The sequence below is a fragment of the Delphinapterus leucas genome, chromosome 3 (genome assembly GCF_059928025.1).
Source record: "Delphinapterus leucas isolate spDelLeu-1000000601 "Yukka" chromosome 3, BTC_Dleu_Yukka2, whole genome shotgun sequence".
NCBI classification, from domain to species: Eukaryota; Metazoa; Chordata; class Mammalia; order Artiodactyla; family Monodontidae; genus Delphinapterus; species Delphinapterus leucas.
Genome location: NC_143131.1, coordinates 53,039,176 through 53,061,321, shown reverse-complemented (window position 1 = coordinate 53,061,321; position 22,146 = coordinate 53,039,176). Strand labels below are relative to the sequence as shown.

Genomic DNA, 22,146 nt, shown 5'->3' with positions numbered 1-22,146 from the left:
GAAGAAAATACACTTAATTTTGGTCACTATTAGTTTTAAGTGAATGTGTTTAAAAAGGGAGTTGGAAATGTGGGTCTGAAGCTCAGAGAGAAAAAGGGATTTGGGAATTATTTTAAATAACTGACTTCACTGAAGTCTTTGTAAAACTCAGTAAATCATTATATATATAGAAAAAAATTCAGTACTGCATAAGTACAAAGCATTAAATTAAGAGATAAACACCATATTTAATCTTAAAAAGAGACTGCTTTAGATTTCTACTTTTACCCCAGCCAGCTTTTATAGTGACAAATTTACTGTACCCAAATGACAAAATGAAGCAACAAAATCAAAACCTAGTAATTTATTTCTATATAGTCAGCAGCATGTGCACACATATGCTCAAACAAACCATTTATATCTTTAGAGGATAGAATAATGTTTTAAATTGTACAGCAAAAATATATGGATATAATATAATAAAAATGACTTGTTTTTATGCCCTGCACTTCTCCATGGAACTTAAAATCCTTTAACAGACATTATCTCATTGTTTTAAGAACTGTTATGAAACAGTATGACATTTATATAACACCATTCATTCTCAATAATCCCAAAGGGCTTTACAAACTCTGGAAGAATGACTTTGCTCATGTTCAGTACGCAACCACTGAGGGATGGAGGTGGGGTGGATGGGAAGAAAAGTGGACAGAACTGTGGTAGAAATTCTGTGGAACAGAGCAGTAATATTATACAACCGTTTAAGAAAGGAAGTGAAAGACATTACTATTAAATTGAAGCCAAGAAGAAACAAGCAGAAAAGATCCAAGGTAAGACTGCAGTACACCTGTTAAATTCGAGAAAAATATTAATACCAACTGCTCTTATTTTCATTTGTTAGTCTTATTAGAATAATATATAGATAACTTAAAGGTAAAAAAAATGAGCTATATTATTTAAAGACTTCTCTCCTCATTCCTCCTTTTTTTTTTTTTTTTTTTTTTTGCGGAGCACAGGCTCCGGACGCGCAGGCTCAGCGGCCATGGCTCACGGGCCCAGCCACTCCGCGGCATGTGGGATCTTCCCGGACCGGGGCACGAACCCGTGTCCCCTGCATTGGCAGGCGGACTCTCAACCACTGCGCCACCAGGGAAGCCCCTTCCTTCCTTTTTTGAACTGAGACTAGGATGCTGAAAAACAAACACTAAGTTGGAAAAATATGAAAGGATTTTTGTTTTGTTTTGAATTTACCAGTTGTATTAGTCTGGGTTCTCTAGAAAAACAGAATCAATAGGATCATACATAGTAACAGATTTACTATGAGGAACTGGCTGACAAGATTACGGACACTAAGAAGTCCCAAACCTGCAGCTGGCAAGCTAGAAATCCAGTCTGAGTCTGAAGTTCTAACAGCCAGGAGAGCTGATGGTTTAAGTTCCCATCTAAAAGTCACAGGTTTGAAACTCAAGAAGAGCTGATGTTTCAGTTTTTTTTCTGAAGGCAGGAAAAGACTAGTGTCCCAGCTCAAGGCAGTCAGACAGAAGGAGTTCGAGTCCCCTCTTACTCTCAGAAAAATCAGCCTTTTTGTTATATTCAAGCCTTGAACTGATGGACGAGTGCCATCTACATACACTAGGGAGAGCAATCTGCTTTACTTGTCTATCGATTCAACTGCTAATGTCATCCAAAAACACCCTTACAGACACACCCAGAATAGCATTTGACTGAATACTGGGCACCCTGTGGCCCTATCAAGTTGATACATAAAATTAAAGATCACATCAGATTAAGGGCCTTTGTCCTTTCCATGACAAAACTAACAGAATTCCGTTTTCTAAAGCACTTGAGGTCAATGTAATAATGCATATAAAGAAGAAACTGCCAGATACCCACTTTGGAACAAGGAAATATGCCAACTAATGCCGAAAGGTTGTAGCACCTCAGTGTGGTCTCCTCTAGTCACAATTACATGAAGTGGACTACAGAAGATAGGCGATGCCTTGGTTGGGCACATGTGTGGAAGCAGAGGGAATTCAGGGGAAGAGGTGAATATCACAAAACAATGCAAAACTAATCTCCCAGTGCCAAGTCATATATATGAGGGAACAGAGCCAATTTTCTGGAGGAATGAGAACATAAGCCTTATAAGGGCTTTGACTATCTCTTTAGCTAAATCATGGTAAAAAGTGGAGAACACCCCTATTAACACCCCCAAAATACCACTTGAGGTCCTGAACCTGAAGATCACCTTCCAACACAGAGCAAATCCTCTATACCATTCCTGCCACTATCACTACTGCCACCAGAGCTACCACCAAAGATACTGTATACTTTACATACTGAAACCTTACAATAAATATACCCATTTCACAGAAGAGGAAACTGAGGCTAAGAGAGGCCAAGTGTTGTAGGTATGCTTTTTGTTTGCCTAGTGTATTTCTGACCCCTTCCTCTGATAACAGATCCTGCCCCTGATGACAGAGTGACACATGGTTAATCAATCAGTGTCTGACTTCTGGGAGGTAGGTGCTCAAGAAAGCTAGAAAGAAGCTAGGGTGAGTTGTCTGATGATAGATCCAGGTAAGAGTCTAAGACATCCTGCACCCAAGGCCTTTGGTCTTCCTGGCCTTCCTGAAGTTTGGCTGTTCAGTGCCTTGTTCTATTTTGTGTGCTATCTCAGTATCCTATCCTGTGGTTTGAACTGTAGTTGGGCGTTTTCCTGATCATATATGTTGGCTTCTTTAGTAAATTTTTTGAAAACAGTTAAGCTAACATGGAAAATCTTGTAAAATTACTCTATAAAATATAATTCCATTGTTGAAAGGGAAAATTTTTAGCGGGCATATTTGAGTTGCATTATTTGAATACTATATAAAAGAGACAGCCAAAGGTATAAGAAAATGGTACTTGCACTGTGCTCTTTTTCAGTCAGTGAGAAGAAATGAGAGCAAAACCTTCAAAAACCTTCCAGAGAAGCAGGTGAAGAGTTGAAAAGAGCAGACTTTCTCTTGCAGGTTAATCCAATGGAAAGACCCAAACATTCAGATTCTGCTAGTGTGTGTGTGTGCCCGCGCGTGCACATGCACGCCTGTCTGTGTGTGTAATCTTGTATTTATCGTTAACACATACACTGAAAAGATTCTGGAAGTGGGGTGCTGCCCTAACAAAATCCTAAAGTTAAGTTCATGTGAGTGGGTTTAGAACCTTATAGGGGACAGAAGCTGGAAGGACTTTGAGGAATTTGTCAATAAAAGTTTCAAAAATCCTGAAGAAACTTTGTAGAAGCACAACAGGCTTTGAGGAGACCACTGGTGAAGGCTTAAAGCAAAGTGAATGTACAAGAATGTTCACAGAAACACTATTCATAATAGCCAAGAAGTGGGAAAAACTCAAAGGTCTTTCAATTGATTAGCAGATAAACAAAATGTGGTATATCTAGGGCTTCCCTGGTGACGCAGTGGTTGAGAATCTGCCTGCCAATGCAGGGGGACACAGGTTTGAGACCTGGTCTGGGAAGATCCCACATGCCGCGGAGCAACTAGGCCCGTGAGCCACAACTACTGAGCCTGCGCGTCTGGAGCCTGTGCTCCGCAGCAAGAGAGGCCGCGACAGTGAGAGGCCCGTGCACCGCGATGAAGAGTGGCCCCCGCTTGCCACAACTAGAGAAAACCCTCGCACAGAAACGAAGACCCAACACAGCCAAAAAAAAAAAAGTGGTATATCTAGTCAATGTAATATTATTTGTCAGTAAAAAGGAATAAAGTACCGACACATGATACAACATGGATACCTCGAAAATATGCTAACTGAAAGAAGCCAGTCATAAAAAACTAAGGCAAAGATTTCTTATACTTAACACCAAAAACTCAATCCAAAATTGAAAAAAAATAAGTTAGGCTTCATCAAAATTTAAAAGTTTTGTTTTTGAAAGAAATTGTTAAAAGAATGAAAAATTAAGTCACTGTCTAGGAGAAAATATTTTCAAATCATGTATCTGATAAAGGACTTGTATCCAGTGTACATAAAGAGCTCAAAATCCAGTAAAAGCTAAACAACACGGTAAAAATGGGCAAAACATTTAAATAGACTTTTCACTAAAGAATACATACTGATGGCAAATAAACATATGAAAAGATGTTTAACACCATTATTAATTAGAGGAATGCAAATTAAACCACAAGGTAACATTACAAACTATTAGAATGACTAAAGTTAAAAGTGACCATATCATTGCTAATGAGGATGTGGAGTAACAAAATATCTCACACACTACTTGCAGGAATATAAAAGGGCACAACTAGTTTGGAAAACAGTTTGGCAGTCTTTAAAAAGTTAAACATACAAAATATACACCTATCACACGATCTAGACATTCCACTTCAATATATTTATTCAAGAGAAATAAAAGCATATGGCTATATAAAAATTTGTGGCATATCTATATCATGGGCTATTATTTAGTATAAAAGGAATAAATTACTGATATACACAATAACACAGATAAATCTCAAAATACTTATGCTGAGTGAAAGAAGCCATACCAAAAAAGGGTACATACAGTACATAATCCTATTTAAATAAAATTCTAGAAAATAGAAAATGTTTTACAGTGATAGGAAGGACTTAAGTGGTTGTCTGGGGGTTGGTGAGGGGATTAACAAGGGGCATGAAAACATGTTGGATCTTGAAGAATATGTTCATTATCTTGATTGTGGTGAAGGTTTAACAGGTGTATACAAATGTCAAAACATGTCAAACTGTTCACTTTAAATTATTCCTCAATAAAGCTGTTAAAGAAAAAAAAATTTTTTTTCTGTGTTCAAATTAATGTTTGTGGATTCTGTCTGTGACTGGGTACTTTGTGATACTCACCCAATTTAAAGTAGCCCTCCAGTCACTATATTACATTGCCCTGTTTTATATTATTTTCTTAGCCCTTACTATCTGAAGTTAATTTGTTTATTATTTGTTCATCTGTACTCTTCATTTTAACATGGATTCATGCTCAAAAAATTATCTTGAGTTTCTTTCATTCTTATTTTCCTTTCCCCTTACACTATAAACTATATAATTATCGATTTAGACAGAAAAGTCAATTTCATTCATTCCTTCAGCAAATATTTGTTGAATGCCTATTATTTTGCCAGTCACTGTGTCAAGTATCAAGCATAGGGAAGAGATGAATCAGCTATGACTCCTGCCTGGCAGGGAACCCTTCCAACTATTGCTCTACTTACTGCCCTTCATTTTATGGTGAAATCTTACTTATCTCTCAAAACCTGGCTCAGATACTCTGTCAGGCCTTTCCTGATCAAACAGACTACCTGCCGCTTTGTTCTTCGTAGGCCTTGGCTTACATTATGTAACAGAATCTGCTAATTTTTTCCATGAATTCATTCTCTCCTTTTACCTTTTAGTGATAGAACCAACCCTCATCTCCCCACTCCTGACACTAAATTCTAGCCAGGCATTTGGCCACCTAACTGTAGTCTAGCCTTTTGTAGAGCAAGGCATGGCCATGTGATTTCAGGATAATATGATATGAGTGAAAGTGCTATGTGCAACTTTTGGATCATCTTTAAGATGAAGCATTTGTCTGGTACTTAATCTTTCCTCTTCCCACTTGCTAGAACACAGACATGAAGGTGGGCAATGTGGACGATGAAAATACCCTCGGAAATGGCAGAAAAACAAAATGAAAGAAACTTTGGTCCTTGAATCACCTGCTGGCCCTGAAGTGTTTACTCCTGGATGGTCTGCATGAGAGAAATAATCCCCAATCTTACCTAAACAGTGTATTTTAGAGTTTTTGTCTGTCTGCTTCTCTCTCCCACTCTTTTTAACAGCAACTTCTTTTGTAGCTAATAAAAGCAGCACTGTTAATAGAAACTTCCCCTATGGAACTCCGTGTACAAAGTAAGTAGATCTTATTTTCTCTGGACTGGAAGGACATCCAATAAAGAGCAAGTGACAAATGTCTAATACAACAAAATCAAATCAATTTCCTGGTTATCTACTATGTGTAAGGGACTAAGAAGTTACACTAGTAGTAATTTATTATTGCAAACCTGTTTTGTAAAAACTGTTTTCTGGTATTTCCCTGGTGGTGCAGCGGTTGAGAATCCGCCTGCCAATGCAGGGGACACGGGTTCGAGCCCTGGTCCGTGAAGATCCCACATACCGCGGAGCAGCTAAGCCCAAGCGCCAGGACGACTGAAGCCCGTGTGCCTAGAGCCAGTGCTCCACAACAAAAGAAGCCACAAAAAGTTTAACACTTAAAAAAAAAAACTGTTTTCTATTTTACTGATTCCTGCTCTTTATTATTTCCTTCTTTCTACTTCATTGGGTTAATTTTGCCTGTTTTTTTTCTTTTCTAAAGCTTCTTTACATGGGAAATATTTTTAGTAATTTCCTAAAATATAAGTATCTGAAGCTATGATTTTCCTTCTAAGTACAGTGGTGGACACATCAACATATTTGGAAATCAGTAACTGTTTAAAATCAGTCGTTACTAATTCTTAACAACTGCATTTTGTCAGAGAAGGTAGTCTGTTTGAAAACAGTCATCTGAAATCTTTCTTTCTTCACGAGTGCTGGAAAAGAGTGCATTCTGAAGCTGTTGGGTGCAATATTCTCTTTAGGTGCCTTATATCAAGTAAGTTAACTGTGTAGTCCAAATCATCTATAGTTTCATTCATTTTTCTATATGCTTTTTAAATCAGCTACTGAGAAAAAAGTAGTAAAATCTCCCACTATGATGAACTTATTTACTTCTTATTATAGGTCTATCAATTTTTGCTTCATACATTTTGAGTCTGTGTTATTGGGTCCATTCAGGTTTAGGACTGTTAAATCCTCCTGGTAAATTGAAATTTTTGTTATTAGGTAGAGACCCTCTTTATGCCTAATAATACATTTTGCCTTAAAGATTTGATTGTACAATATATTTAAGATGTTTCTCAGGCTAAGTAGTACATGATTAAATTTCTTTTTTCAATCCAGTTTGAAAATCTTGGTCTTTTAAAGTATTTGATCTTTTGCATTATTTCAATATAATTACTAGTATATCTTTATTTTTTTTTCTCCTATCTTATTTTGTACCATTATTTTTAGTATCCTGTCCAGACTACATTTTGTTTTCTCTTTTTTTTTCTCTCCATTTGGGTTCAATTTTTCCTTAATCCATCTTTTTCTCTACCAGTTTGGAAGTTATGACCTTTTCCAATTCTTTTAGTAGTTTTCTTTAAAATATTAACATGCAGGGCTTCCCTGGTGGCACAGTGGTTGAGAGTCCACCTGCCGCCTGCAGGGGACACGGGTTTGTGCCTCGGTCCGGGAAAATCCCACATGCCGCGGAGTGGCTAGGCCCGTGAGCCATGGCCTCTGAGCCTGTGCATCCGGAGCCTGTGCTCCGCAACGGGAGAGGCCACAACAGTGAGAGGCCCGCGTACGGCAAAAAAATAAAAAAAATAAAATACTAACATGCATATTTACTGTTTTAAAGTCTAAAGTTAATTTGTATCTTTACCTTCTTCCCAAATAAGAACCAATACAAGGACCACAGAATGCTTTTCCAAACTTCTTTTATCTGCTCCTCAAACTTATATTGTTATTATGTATTTTAATTTTATCTTCATTTTTAACACATTATTTTATTAATTCAACGTTTATTTAGATTTCCTCATACACCTACCACTTTCCACATTCCTTTCTCTTTGCAGTACAGATTTTCCATGTGGACTCACCTACCTTTTGCCTAAAGTATGTCCTAGAATTTCTTTTAGTGAAGGTATGCAGGTAGCAAAGTCTCTCCGTTTTTGTTTCTCTGAAGAATATTTTCCCTTAGTACACTGAAGATAATATCCTGTCTTACGTCCTCACTTGCTGCTGTTGAGAAATCAGTTCTTGCTTTTCTAAAGATGTCTTTCCTGCTGCTTTTAAGGTCTCTGTGCTGAATGCTATATTGTCATGATGTGTCTAGATCTGTATTTTTAAAAAAATATTTATTTATTTATATTTTTTGGCAGCGTTGAGTCTTAGTTACGGCAAGCAGGCTCTCTAGTTAAGGCACGTGAGCTCAGCAGTTGCAGTGCGCAGGTTTAGTTGCCCCGTGGCACGTGGGATCTTAGTTCCCTGACCAGGGATCGAACCCGCGTCCCCTGAATTGGAAGGCAGATTCTTAACCACTGGACCACCAGGGGAGTCCCTAGATCTGTATTTATTTATTTTTTTTTATCCTCTATTCATTAAAAAAAAAAAACTTCTTTATTCTGTGAATTGATCTCTTTCATTAAAGAGAATTTTCAGCTATCATCTCTTCAACTATTGCCTCTATTTGCCTCTATTTGGTCTCCTCCTAGAATTTGATTAGACATTTACTAGGTTTTCTTTCTCTTCTTCCAGGTCTCCTATCTCTTGGGCTGAATTCTACATAATGTTTTGCTTTTTCTTTAAATAACTTTATCTATTTATTTATTTTTGGCTGTGTTGGGTCTTCATTGCTGCACACGGGCTTTCTCTAGTTGCGGCCAGCAGGGGCTGCGGTGCACGGGCTTCTCATTGCGGTGGCTTCTCTTGTTGCGGAGCACGGGCTCTAGGTGCGCGGGCTTCGGTAGTTGTGGCTCGCGGGCTCAGTAGTTGTGGCACACGGGCTCAGTTGCTCCAATTAAGCCCCTTAATTGGCTGGCCTTTGGTTTCCTATATATAATAGAGGGGTAGGGCTGGATTCTCCTTTCAGGACCAAAACTCTGTGACTGCACAGAACTATGTGATGTAGAGTATACTCAAAATAGAAGTTTCTGATGCTCAAGACATTGCTTAAGGCAAGCCTATTTTCACATTTTAAACATACTGCAGCATGTTTTAAATAAGCTTACACACTAGTGTGGCCATTAAAAAAAATCAGTATAAACTACTTTTGTACTTCAAATAGATTCTTAATGATTCTTAATATTTTGCCATGTTCTTAGTTCTGAGAACTTCATTATTCTCTTCGTCCTTTCTGGCATTTCAAAATTTTTAATGTAGCTATTACAACTTATGGATTATCTGGGTTTTGCATGAAAAATTACTAATACTCAAAAGCTGCATCTGAACTATCTGCCAGGAGTTTATGTGAAGAATTTTGAAAATATAACCATTTAAAACTGTCAGCATATTGCATTAATCATTTAAAAAAAATCAACCTAATACCACACAGATTAAATTGTCCAAAGTAAGTTTTAATGCAACATATTCACAGGTTTACACTATAAAGTTGTGAAAAGAATATCTTTTTCAAATTTGATTAAGTGCTGCAAGATGTTGAAGAAACTCAGTGCTCAAATGAATTATATGTTTGATGTCATTTTTGGCAAAGCCTCAGAAAATGTCACATAAAAGAAAAACATCTTACTTAAAATAAGGTCTTGACAGCAGTCTGGAATAGTTAACAACTCCATTCCCAAATGGGATTGCTGGTTATAATCAACCTTTTAATGATGGTATTAGTTCCCCCCTTGAGACAATTTAAATACCCAAACAAAACAAAAAACATGTGCACGCACACATACACAGCCCTCACCTCTTTTATTTTCTAAAGTGGACAAATTTACAATTATTTCAATTCAGGTTCCAAATATCTAATCTGATTACAAAGTTTCCTTGCAGATTTATCAGTGGCCACTTGAGAAATGACAAGACGGCAGGCTACCAGGCAATGTCAGTCAGTATTTTCTCATTTTGTTTTAATTTATGAGAGGTATAAATAATTACCATCAGTGATCGAGATGGAGACCCTGAGTGTCAGTGCCCTCACATCTTCTAGATCCTAGAGCTGAAAACGGTGGGAATTTTTCATCTCTCATTTACGTTTATACAGTTTTTGTATCCATCATCTTCTAAATCTTAGTCTGTCAGATATGAGACAGTTAAGAGGAAGAAATACCTCTAAAAGCAATTTGTCCATTTAAGAGTTAACAGTCAATTTCACTTGGAAAGTTTGAAAAAAAAAGCATATTATGAAAAGCTTATGATAAAATAACATTATGGAAAATAATACACATGTGTGTTTCTGGCATGAAGATTAAAAAGTCCAGAAAAATAAATATCACAGAGTTAACCATGGCTGTCTTTGGAAGAAGTATTATGGGGTGATCTTTCTTTTTCTCCTTTATGCTTTTCTACATTTCTGATATTTTTGCAAAGGACATATGTTACTTTTACAATTGGAAGAAATAATACAGCTTTCTTTTTTTTAAAGAGACAGTTATGCCCAAAGGTTAATACCTACCTCTATCAATTAGCAAACCTATTTTTAATGGGTTAGGAATGGCATAGATATTAATAAAAAGAAGACAAATTGCAGTTACTAAAAATATAGCTTAAGGCTTTTGTCAAATTTCGCACATTGGAATTATATCAGTCACCAGGCAGAAAGAATGCTTATTAAAAAAATTATATTAAGACACTGAAGGGCAGCAAAGAGGTACCCCTAACACATTGGTTTTTAAAAGTAGCAAGAGATGAGTCCTAAATAACTAATACGAGGTCTGCAAGATGGCACAGAATGCAAGAAAATAAAATTAAATATGCCCATAACATATGGTTATCAAAGTAAAGCTCAGCAAGATTTGCTCACAATAGCTAGGGAAAAGTTTGAGATGGACTGTCCAAAACAGAACAAAGTACTTTATGGACTCTCACATTAAAGATGATCATCTCTTACTCACTGTATCAAAAGATTAAATTCTTGGTCTAATTGTGAGGGTATGTACATCTTTAAACTTGCTATACCCCTTTAAAAGTCTTTATTATTTAAAAAATTATATTTTTGAAAAACTTACTGTTAAAAATAAAGCATGCTTTCTGGCACATAAAGGTAGTAAAATGCATTCAATAAAATTTCACTTGACAGACTGTCCTGGCTACAAAGGGAAGCTTCATTTTCCTAGGACTTCTAGTAAATGAGGTGTTCCACACAACTACATATTTCAGATAAGAGAATCTTATCTTTAACTGATTAAAATAATAAAAAACTTTTTTTTTTTACTAATTAGGTTAGAACGATTGCCCATTCTCTGCCTTATTAAATAGTAATAAATAACATCTAGACTTTTCTTAATGAATCAGGATCAGTATAATGAGTATCAATTATTTGAATACTGACCTGCTTTCAGAATATAATGAAGTATCATCTACAGCAAATATATCTATAATATTCCACTACTATGTTCTTGTGTTTCCTTACCTAATGTCAAGTGGTCATGTATCACCTCTTACTGCTACCTGAATGGATGTCCCTAGCCATGGCTTTCTCTCTCGCTTTAAAAAAATTTATATTATTTTTAGTCCTATAAAATAATAGGCTGGAAAGATCCACAGGGCAGTCCCTGCCCTGGGTTTTCTTTTGCTTGTTTATTTATTTATTTTCTAATCCTTGAGGTACATTTTACATACCATCAAGTCTACCCTTTTAAAGAGTACTGTCCCACACTTTTATTATTCTTTAATCTGTTTTTAACTTAGAACCAGATAATCAGTTTATTAGCACCATGCCCAAAGTAAGAATAAATAGAGTATTATTGATGGCTGGACTGAGAGGCTTTCTATGAGTCAAAGGCAAATATACTTTCACTTTTTCATGTAAATAACATTAAAAGTTAGCAATATAGGGCTTCCCTGGTGGCACAGTGGTTGAGAGTCTGCCTGCTGATGCAGGGGACACGGGTTCGTGTCCCAGTCCGGGAGGATCCCGCATGCCGCGGAGCGGCTGGGCCCGTGAGCCATGGCTGCTGAGCCTGTGCGTCCGGAGCCTGTGCTCCGCAACGGGAGAGGCCACAACAGTGAGAGGCCCGCGTACCGCAAAAAAAAAAAATAAATGAATAAAAAAAGAAAAAAGTTAGCAATATATTAAGAGTAGACTACAGGAAAAAATAGGTCTGATACTTCCAGCCTCCAGGAAAAAAATGATGACTTAAGGCTCCCTGAAGAGAGCTAACTGCTTTGGAAAACAGAACCAGTTCGCTCAGAGAGGAATTAATTCTACATGGTATTAGGCACAACATAGAGCTAACATTCCAGAAGGGTTTCTGTTTCTTATAAAAACCAAGATTAAGCTAGTTTAACATTATATGTTAGATAGATGAAAAGTAGTCAAAAACTATATACTTTAACAACCTATCAAGCCCGAGAGGCCCTAGTCTGACTTAATCCAGCATTAAAAAGATAGTTTGAAGAGACCTGAAATGGCACAGTGCAATTTGAGAGGTACTAAGCACCTCAGGGATGTGTTTCATGAAGAGGCTTTAAAATTGTTTCTTGATTTACAATCTCAGATTGCTCTTCCTCCTCTAACTTCTGGCGCTAGTCATAGAGCAGGTATTGTGTGCTTGAAACTTTGAAAAGAGGATCTGACACCTTATCTCCCTAGAGCTGATTAGAGAATAAGTCCAAACCTGTATCTCTATGTGACTGTGTTCAGTTTGGTGCTGGTTTTGATATGATGAAACTTAAAGAAATCTGGAAAGGACTTAGAGACATAATTTAACAAAAAGGATTATATAGTTTATTAAAGAACTTGACAGAGCCAACACAGGAAACCAACTATCTCCAATTAACTATCAATCTTATTCAAAATTTATTACCCCCTACAAAAATCCTATGCACAGGCCTGGATGATTTACAGTGGGATAAAGAGACTCCCAGGCTGTAAACAGGATTGTCCTGCAGTACATCTCTTTTGACATTGCTGGTATCTAAAGTAAAACACCACATTCCTTGTTTATTTAAATTGGGATGTTAGAGCCTACTGCAGATTTTGTATTCAACTAAGAAATGTAATTTTTTTGAATTTTAGAGACAAATTTCATGCTGCTATTAAAATTCTCATTATTTGACTATAATAATGGCTGTATTCCTTCACATTCTATTTCTCTCATTTACTGAAGCCTTCTTTATACATTATCTGAGGCCTTTAAAAAGTAAATAGGTGGCAAAGCAACGGCAAAAATTATAAGGTTATATTTTTGTAGTGCTTTTCTCCATACACAGAGGCATAATTATATTTATTATCTGACAATATCTTTGTGATATAAGAAATAGCAGATCTTGAGCTTTACTGGGAAGACTGAAGAGAAAAATGGATGGTCCCATATACATTTTTACTACATAGAGAAGCTTTTTACTACATCGGTGTTAAAAAGATTAATACACTGACTCAATTATAAGTATATGCTTTCATACTAGGGCAGAGATGTTAAGAGGTTTCTGGGTTGTAGATCAACATTCTTTCTTAGGGGGCAGCTTCGTTGAGGCATCATTGGCATACAAGTGAGCTGTACATGTTTGAAAGTGTACAGTTTGATGGGTTTGGACATGTGCATATACTCATGGCACTATCACTACAATCAAGTAATATCAAATGGCAATTTATTTTGGACTGTTTAATTGTATGGGGCCCAAAGTATTTACTGATGTAAAAGTAACAATCTTTCTTCCAAATGACTTTTAATTATTTTATTTTCTGTCATAATGGAACTGAAGGAATTAATAAAGAGCAAATACAGCAAAACATTAAAAAAATTTAAATAGCACACCTTATTTATCTTAGAATTTCTATATGGAGAAACAGATGGATCCTGATTTCAAAGTAAGTTGTCTCAGGTAATAGAATAGATTTAGAAGCAGAACTATGGTCAGAATATAAATTCCTAATTATCTATACAAATCTGGCTAAGGATCTAGCCCAGGAAATTGGATAAAATTTTTTTTTTTTTTTTGCGGTACTCGGGCCTCTCACTGTTGTGGCCGCTCCCGTTGCGGAGCACAGGCTCCGGACGCACAGGCTCAGTGGCCATGGCTCACGAGCCTAGCCGCTCCGCGGCATGTGGGATCTTCCCGGACCAGGGTACAAACCCGTGTCCCCTGCATCGGCAGGCGGACTCAACCACTGCGCCACCAGGGAAGCCCCTGGATAAAGATTATAAAACCAAAGGAATATTACTCCCTGATCAAAGGTGATTTCCTAAGATGACAGAAGCCCTGAAAAAGTATCACATCTATTATAGCATCTGGCTAAATGGGAGACCTCCATTCATGCAAGGACAAAACTAGGTAAATTAATGCATGGACATTAGAACACAAAGCTTTCTTGTACTTATGGGTTTCTTTCCAAGTGCTTTTAATGTGAGAATAATACATTAAATTCTAAAATAAAGTTGCAGTAGTCAGCAAGTGTTAGACTTGCCAGATTAATTCATAGAATCAGGAAATAATACTACTGGAAGCTTTACTTAAGAATGTACATAAGTGCATGAACACATACCTTTTAAGAAAGAATATGATTATAAAAATGCAACTGTGAAAACACAGTTAAGGAAAGCTTATTTTGAGATTTTAATTTATGTCATATTTATATGTAACCATATTGATTATAGGCTTTAACTCTAACATAGTATTAAAATTCATATTTTCAGGACTTCCCTGGTAGCACAGCGGTTAAGAATCCACTTACCAATGCAGGGGACACGGGTTCAATCCCTGGTCTGGGAAGATCCCACATGCCGCGGAGCAACTAAGCCCATGCGCCACAAATACTGAATCTGCACTCTAGAGCCGGCGAGCCACAACTACTGAGCCCACGTGCCACAACTACTGAAGCCCGCGGGCCTACAGCCCGTGCTCCGCAACAAGAGGAGCCACCAAAATGAGAAGCCCACGCACCACAACGAAGAGTAGCCCCAGCTCGCCACAATCAGAGAAAGCCCACGTGCAGCAACGAAGACCCAAGGCAGCCAAAAATAAATAAATTAATTAATTTAAAAAATAGGCTTAAAAAATTCATATTTTCAATTTGTAGATTTGGATAGGAAACAAAATGAAACCATGAATAGCTATATTTTTCTCTTACAAATGTAAAATTATTATTTTTATATAGCACTGTAAATTTATTAAAGGTCTTCTCATTACGTAATTTACTTCTTACAAGCAACTTGAAGGATGCACAAGGCATTTTATCCCTGGATTTATAAGAAAATGGAGTCACTAAGGCTTAAATAACCTCACTGCTAGTAACTGAAATTGAGTCTTAATACTTTCCTGTTTACTTTGAAATATAATATTCCAAAGCATTCATACAACCATTAGTGTTTCATATAATGAGCACCTAGTATTACTGTCAAAATTTGTATCAAAAATAGTAAATTCTTCTTAGTGAAGAATTCCAAGTAATAAAAGTAGTACTAATCAGGGAAATAGTCACCATTAGAACACCACAGTAAATAACTGTTGCCTATAGGCAATATCCATCAATGGATGCTAAAATTAGTGTGAGGAAGTTTGAAAAGAAACAGGATATTTGTATAGTTGCAAAGTATCTTCCCCTCCAGTACTTACATTCTCAAAGGGAAAAAGAGTAACTTAACAGTGTAGCAACTAAGCAGAAACCACCTTAACCAAGTGATCATGGTAATATCACCAATAAAAAGACAACAGACATCTTGTTACCTCCGGTACAGTGCACTGGGAAGGACATGCCACTTATGTGGCAATCTTTCCCAAAAATGCGTAGCCTCAATCTAATCATGAGAAAACATGAGACAAACTCAATTGAGACGTTCTACAAGATATCTAACCAGTGTCAAGTTCATGAAAGACAAGAAAGGATTGAGGAACCGTCACAAATCAGAAGAGACTAAGGAGACATGATGACTAAATGCAATATGGAATTCTGGAAGGAATCACAGAACATACAAAGGGCGCAGGTGGGAAAACTGGTGAAATTCTAATAAGGTCTGCAGTTAGTAATAGTGCTGTGTTAATATTAATTGCTTGGTTTTGATCATTGTACTATGGTTACACAAGACCTTAACATTAAAGGTATCTGGAAACTCTCAATTTTTGTAACGTCTCTGTAAGTCTAAAATTATTTCAAAATAAAACAATAAAAAAACAAATAGCATGGCCCATTCTGAGACTAGAAGAAAAACGATAGCAACCAAATGATTGCTTTTTTTGGGAAGTTAATTTTAACTGTCTCTCAGATTTAGGGAAAATCCAGGTATTTCTAGATGATATAAGAAAAATTAAATTCAGAAAAGTAATATATATATTACTATAAAAGTAACATATAATTCTCTTTCTAATTATGAAATAAAAAGATTTTTAACCTGGCTAACTTTCATATAAATAGACTGAAATAAGCTCCAGAAGAATCTTCTTTTTGTATGTGTGTTAAGAAATAATCATTCTTTTAAGATTCAAGTCTTTCTTTACCTAATTGTATTAAGTATTTCAAAGGCAGACAAATAAATCAACACAGCACTGTTTATGTCTAATACAGGCCTTAACCATACAACTCTATTTCGGTAATTTCCTACTGCAATTCTCTCACTCCTACTAGTAGATCATGAACTACGTACGAAGGCAATAACCATCTACTGCCAACTTCATAGCCCTAGTCCATCATGGCTCTTCAGATGGGGTGGGAGAATAATAATTACTAGCTCAAAAATGAATAAAAAATTAAAATAAAACATCTTTCCAGTTAAAAGGAATTACTTTCATATATTTAAAATGCTTTTTAATTATAAGAAACAGTCCCCTGGGAAAATTATATATAAACTTAAAATTAAATAATCCTCACTGTATTCTTTCAAATACAATATTTGAAATCTTGTACTCTTTCAAATCTCAATATTGCCAATATAGCTTCTTTCTAATCTGGGTTACATTTTACCCATATGATCTAGTCACATATAAGTTTATCCTTTCCTTCAAATTCCGTTTATAATTTGTGTCATTCTGGTGAGTTAACTTTTTAATAATTTGTTTCACTCAAACATATTTTGGTGATTCTAAGTTCTACATCAAGTACCTGCCTTTATTATAATAGTCACTGGGGACATGGTACAAATAATCTAAGAACTATGAGCTTTAGATAGTTATGTGGTATTACTCGTGCTACTTAAAATAAATAATAATGCCTATGGCCAAATGCTGTACCACTGTTCTGTACTGGAATACGTATTCTTTAAGGATAGATATTACATCTTATGCTTTGATATATCTCCAGTGACTGCTATAGAACCTAGTAGATAAAAATATTCATGCTTTCCAAAAGCATGAGGCTACACAAGATATATGCACAAAGGAAGTTTGTTAAGCCAAATTTGGTGTACATTATTAAAGGTAACAATCAAATTTCTGATCATGTTCACTGAATCTACAATGTATTTTATTATTGTAAAAAGAAGACAGATTTGAGAGTTCCAACTGTTATTTTGGAAATTGAATATTATATGTTTTATAGCTGAAACAGTTTTAAACTAAAGATCTTCAGTAAAAAAGCTTTTTTGAAGCTATTCTAGAGCTTTATTAAAAAAATCACAGTACAATAAAGAAATATTTAACCTGTATAAAAAGCAGGATATTATTTTGATCAGCTTTTGATCAGTTTTATCAATACTTTAGATTTTCTGTACCTAAACATAAGAGCAAAACCAAAAACAAATAAGAATTTGCATTTAATACTATTCAAACCAACGTATGAACAATGTCTATACAAGTCTCATATATAGGGCCTAAACACTTTTCTTAAATGTTTTAAAGGGTATGCAGTGTAAAAATGGACATTCTATCCTGTGTACTTCTAGATAAGTGCTATGGCAACATTTAAGTTTTGCTTGATGTGAAGTACTCTGTTTATTAAGGAACACTAGTTACGATCATGTTTGATTGAATTTCCTTCTCAGACAAAAGTCCTAAGTGAAACTTAATTTTATTGGCTAACTGGCCAAAGAAAGCATTAAACAACAACAACAAAACTCAACTCAGGAGAGAGGGAATAAGTACCAAGTGAAAATATAAGCTTGATAACTGCCCTTACCTTCACTTCTTTTTTCTGCTTGTTTTGCTGCATTTTCCATTTTCTTTTGTTTTGCTGCTAAGAGTTCCCGCTTTAATTGTCTTGCTTCTTTTCTGAGCTCTTCGCTATAAAGCAAAAACAATTATATAAGTATATAATAGACCGAAAGAGAAAGTTGTTTAGCAGAAACAACTAAATCTAGTTGTCAGGTACACTAAATCTCTAAGAAAAACAAAGTGAATAATGTAATTAATTTTGTTTCTGTGTATGTGTGGTATGGAAACATACTTAAAGGATATATTAAAAGTTGTGATTTTCATAATAGCAATATAATATGAGTTACTATGAAATATAGCTCCCTTCAAATATATCAAACAGTTGGTAGTTGGTAAGTGATAAATGAACTATTGTTCTCCCTCTAATTTACTTGCAAATTTAACATTCTAGTTTCAGTTTAATAATTCATGGAGATTCCAAATCAAAACAAACTTTTTAATATAAATACTATTCACTAAACCTGGGCATACACAAAAACATTTGGCTTCAAAACTTGTTGAATTCCTAACTGGCACCAATCACTACCACTTATTAAGCAATTATTATATGCTAGGAGCAGTGCTAATTTTTTTAAACTCAATTAATTTTTAACCCATTTGATATCACAATTTGCCAAATAATTTCCTCTCCTGTGAAACCTATCAGGCTGAGGTATTTTGATAATTAATACAATCATATATTAAAGGCAAATGGAGATGTAAGTTGTTGGCTTCACTGCAAGTCACTTGTTAAGTGACTGGTTTCTACAGGCCACTTTTAGGGCAGGAGATTCAAATTCAAGCCTTGGAAAAAATTATTAACTGCCCATGTCATTAACCCTGAGGGTCACTTGTGAATAGTTAAAACTATGCATTTTATATTTGTGAATGTCAGGCACCCACTCTATTTTCCACAAGCTAGAGTGGGTCACGGAGACTAAGAACACGGTAGCCCAAGGAGGCACCCCATTCTGGAATGTTCTCTAAAGATAATCAAGGTTTAGCAAAATCCTAAGTCTAAAGAGCTCCCTACTGATTCAGCCTTTAGTGCTTCCTCCTAAACCCCAAATCTCATACTTTTTTACTTCTGTCCTGTATTAGAGTCACCAAACTGATAGGTCTTACAATGTGCATGACTCAGTTCTTTTCATCTTTTTTCCATATCAAACACACACAGCTTGGCCTCCAAGTCCTCAATTCTGAAACTTCCCTCTCTGATCAAAATCCACTATGTTTTTAGCTTTCTCAGTCTTTCATTCCTACTAAACTTATGCTCACTCTTTTAATAATGAAAGCCAACTCCTTAATCATAGTTCACAGTCCACCAGTCTATTCTAACCCAGTCGTCTCTCTATCCATTCTGGATGCTATGGTCAGTCATTTCACTGATGTCCTCACCAGAACCCTTAATTTTCTTGATTTGTTTGGCCTGATGGATACATCATAATCACGTAGAAGAACTTGTTAAAACATGTTTGGGGAGACACATCTCCAGAAAATATTATTTCTTTAGATGTGAGATGTTGCCTAGGAATTTGCTCCTGTGACAAGTTACCCAGGTGACTCTAACATGAACTCAGGTTTGGGACCCAATGCATTAGGACCTTACTATAGAAATTATCTTCTCTTTCTTATAACTTCAAGCACTCCTGCTTCACTAATCCTTTCATTCAGCCAACAGCATGCTCAAATTTCCCTGTACTCTGCTCCAATCAAGAGATTGCTATCTTTACAAGTGAACTCCTAGCTTGAAAGAATAGTTTATATACAGAGTCTAATTCATCAACCTCTTAACTTCTTAATCTCTTGCAATCTATCCTTCTTATACTCTATTGAAACTGCTTCTATATCAATCAAATTCAATGTCCTTTTCTCAGTCCTCCTCTTCCTCTTTGGCCTTTCTATCATTCAATGATAAGAACTACTTCTTTCTGAAATTCTAACAGACTATGTACCACTTTAGAGTCTTGATTCTCTAATTCTCCTCCGAATTACTCTTTCTCTTCTCATCCTATAATTGTTGGCATCTTTCTCATTTCTATACCCTGTACGCCAGCATTTTTATCTAATCTTACAACATAAGCTATCACTTTTATAATGGGTTATTTCCAAATCTAGACATTTTGCCCTACATTTCTAACTATCTATTACAAATCTCTGTGTACATTACTGCTGTCCAACAGAAATATAAGGTAAGACACATATACAATTTTAAGTTTCCTAGCAGCCACTTTAAAAAAAATGGTGAAAAGAAATGGGTTAAATTAATTTTAAAAACATATTTTATTTAACTCAATAACTCAAAATATCCAAGATATTATTATTTCAACATGCAACCAATATGAGAGTATTAATATTTTACATTCTTTTTTTTGTACTAACTCTTCCAAATGCAGTGTACATTTAACACTTACAGGACATCTCGATTCAAACTAGCCACATGTCAGGGGCTTAGATCCAGATGGATGCTTGAGGCTAGATGTCACAAGAATTACAAACTCTCTATGTCAAAACTCCAAGCCATCTCCTTCCTGGCCAAATCTGTCCCTTCTCCTGAAGTCCCTATTTGATCGTGAAACCATTTTCCTCCTAATGACCAAACTCTGCACTTCCCCTGGGACTGTTCACCCTCCCTTTCACTGAATTACCGTAGAGGTATGTCATCTTCCAATCTCTCTCACATGTAACTGCTCCTCTTGACCCTCATCATCAATGCCTAGTTTAGGCTCTCATGATCTATTTCTCCGATAAATGTAATTACTTCCTATCTCTTGACGTTATGTGAAAACAGAGAATAGCAACCACATCTTTGCTCCATCCACTAAATACCCTTATCTTTTTATTATACTAGTTTAAAAAATTTTTACTTTGGTAAGTAATTCAGGAAACTCAGATGATACTTTCTGAAGACTAAGGCCTTGAGGGGAAGATTATTTTGAAAGTTGAAGAAGAAATGCTACATGACGGCTGAACAAACTAGTTATTAGAGAGATCTGAAGTATGCAAAGAATGAGAGGCAATGAGAGTATAACTATTGTAGAGTCAGTAGAGCACAGTCATTAAAATGATTAACTTAGGGTTCAGAAAGTCCTGACTTAAAAGCCAACTCCATCACTTATTGTCTGGGAGACCTAACAACAATTATTTAACTTCTCTGAGACTCAGCTTCCTCAACTATAAAATCAGAGTAAGGTATCTGAAATGTTGGGCATTCAATACATGTTCAACAAATGATGGCTATTATTATTTAGATCTTATGTTCGAAACAGTACTACAGTTAAGGGCTGTTTGTCAAGTAGGAATATTTCCTTATTATTTATTATAAACGAATCCTACCTCTACTCCATATGGAGATCAACCCTGTTTGTAATTTTTAAAAAGGGCAAAGAATGTGTAATGCCAGCTTCTAAAAATCTATCCTTAAATAGTAAAAGATTTACATACACTATTGAATTAGCCATAATAATATACAAACTGAACAATGATGAATAAGAACTCAAAAAAGACAAAGTGACACAGAGAAGGTTTAGGTCTTTACAGATTATTAAAGTATGTTTTCATTATACTGAATTTTTCAAGTAATTAAAAATTTACAACATTGTCAAAATCTTTCAGATTATTCAAACAACACCATTTGTTAGTACTTGTGGAATCCATAACTCTTAGAATGAAGTGCAAGTTTTTAACCTAGTCTTTAGATCACAGTCTAGTTTTAGGGTTCCCAATCTTACATTCTCTGGAATATAATTTTATCCATTGGTAATAGAATATATTTGAATCTGTTAAAATGCGAATGAAAATTGTAAGCCTGGAGTATATGTCACCTTATACTGCTTACAAAGCAATCATACAAACTATGGGCTTGCTTGAGTCTAGGCAGCATCTTTTTGGCTCCCTCAAAGCCTAGTTTCTACTTGTATGGTAAAAGAAATAGCTTCTATAGGCTACTATTAACTCTAAGCTAATTAATTTTTTCCTAATAGGTAGGTCTCTAATTTGGATTCATTTGAATTTTAACATGGTTTGTATGACATCACCATTATCCATCAAATAATTCTGCATTGTATATATTTTTAATCTGGTAAATCTGTAGTATACTGTTCCAATGAAAAAAAAAATTCCTTGAAAACATCATCCCAATAAAATATCAGGAGCCTAGAAACTATAGTAGCCTTTATATACTTAGTAATAGCAAAGAAATTACTAATTCATTCAGCAGTTTCTGGAGCCTCTAATATCCGTACTGTACCATTCTGAGAGATGACACAGAAATCAAGATGAATAAGGAGG

At 35.6% G+C, this 22,146-nt stretch overlaps 1 protein-coding gene across 1 annotated transcript in view; it reads right to left on the bottom strand.

Moving 5' to 3' along the window:
* Window positions 1-22,146, bottom strand: part of CWC27 (CWC27 spliceosome associated cyclophilin) — a 241,400-nt gene that overhangs the window by 96,419 nt on the left and 122,835 nt on the right. The window contains exon 11 of the mRNA XM_022596570.3: window positions 17,843-17,946. Coding sequence (XP_022452278.2) covers window positions 17,843-17,946 — 104 coding nt within the window. The remainder of the gene's footprint in view (window positions 1-17,842; window positions 17,947-22,146) is intronic.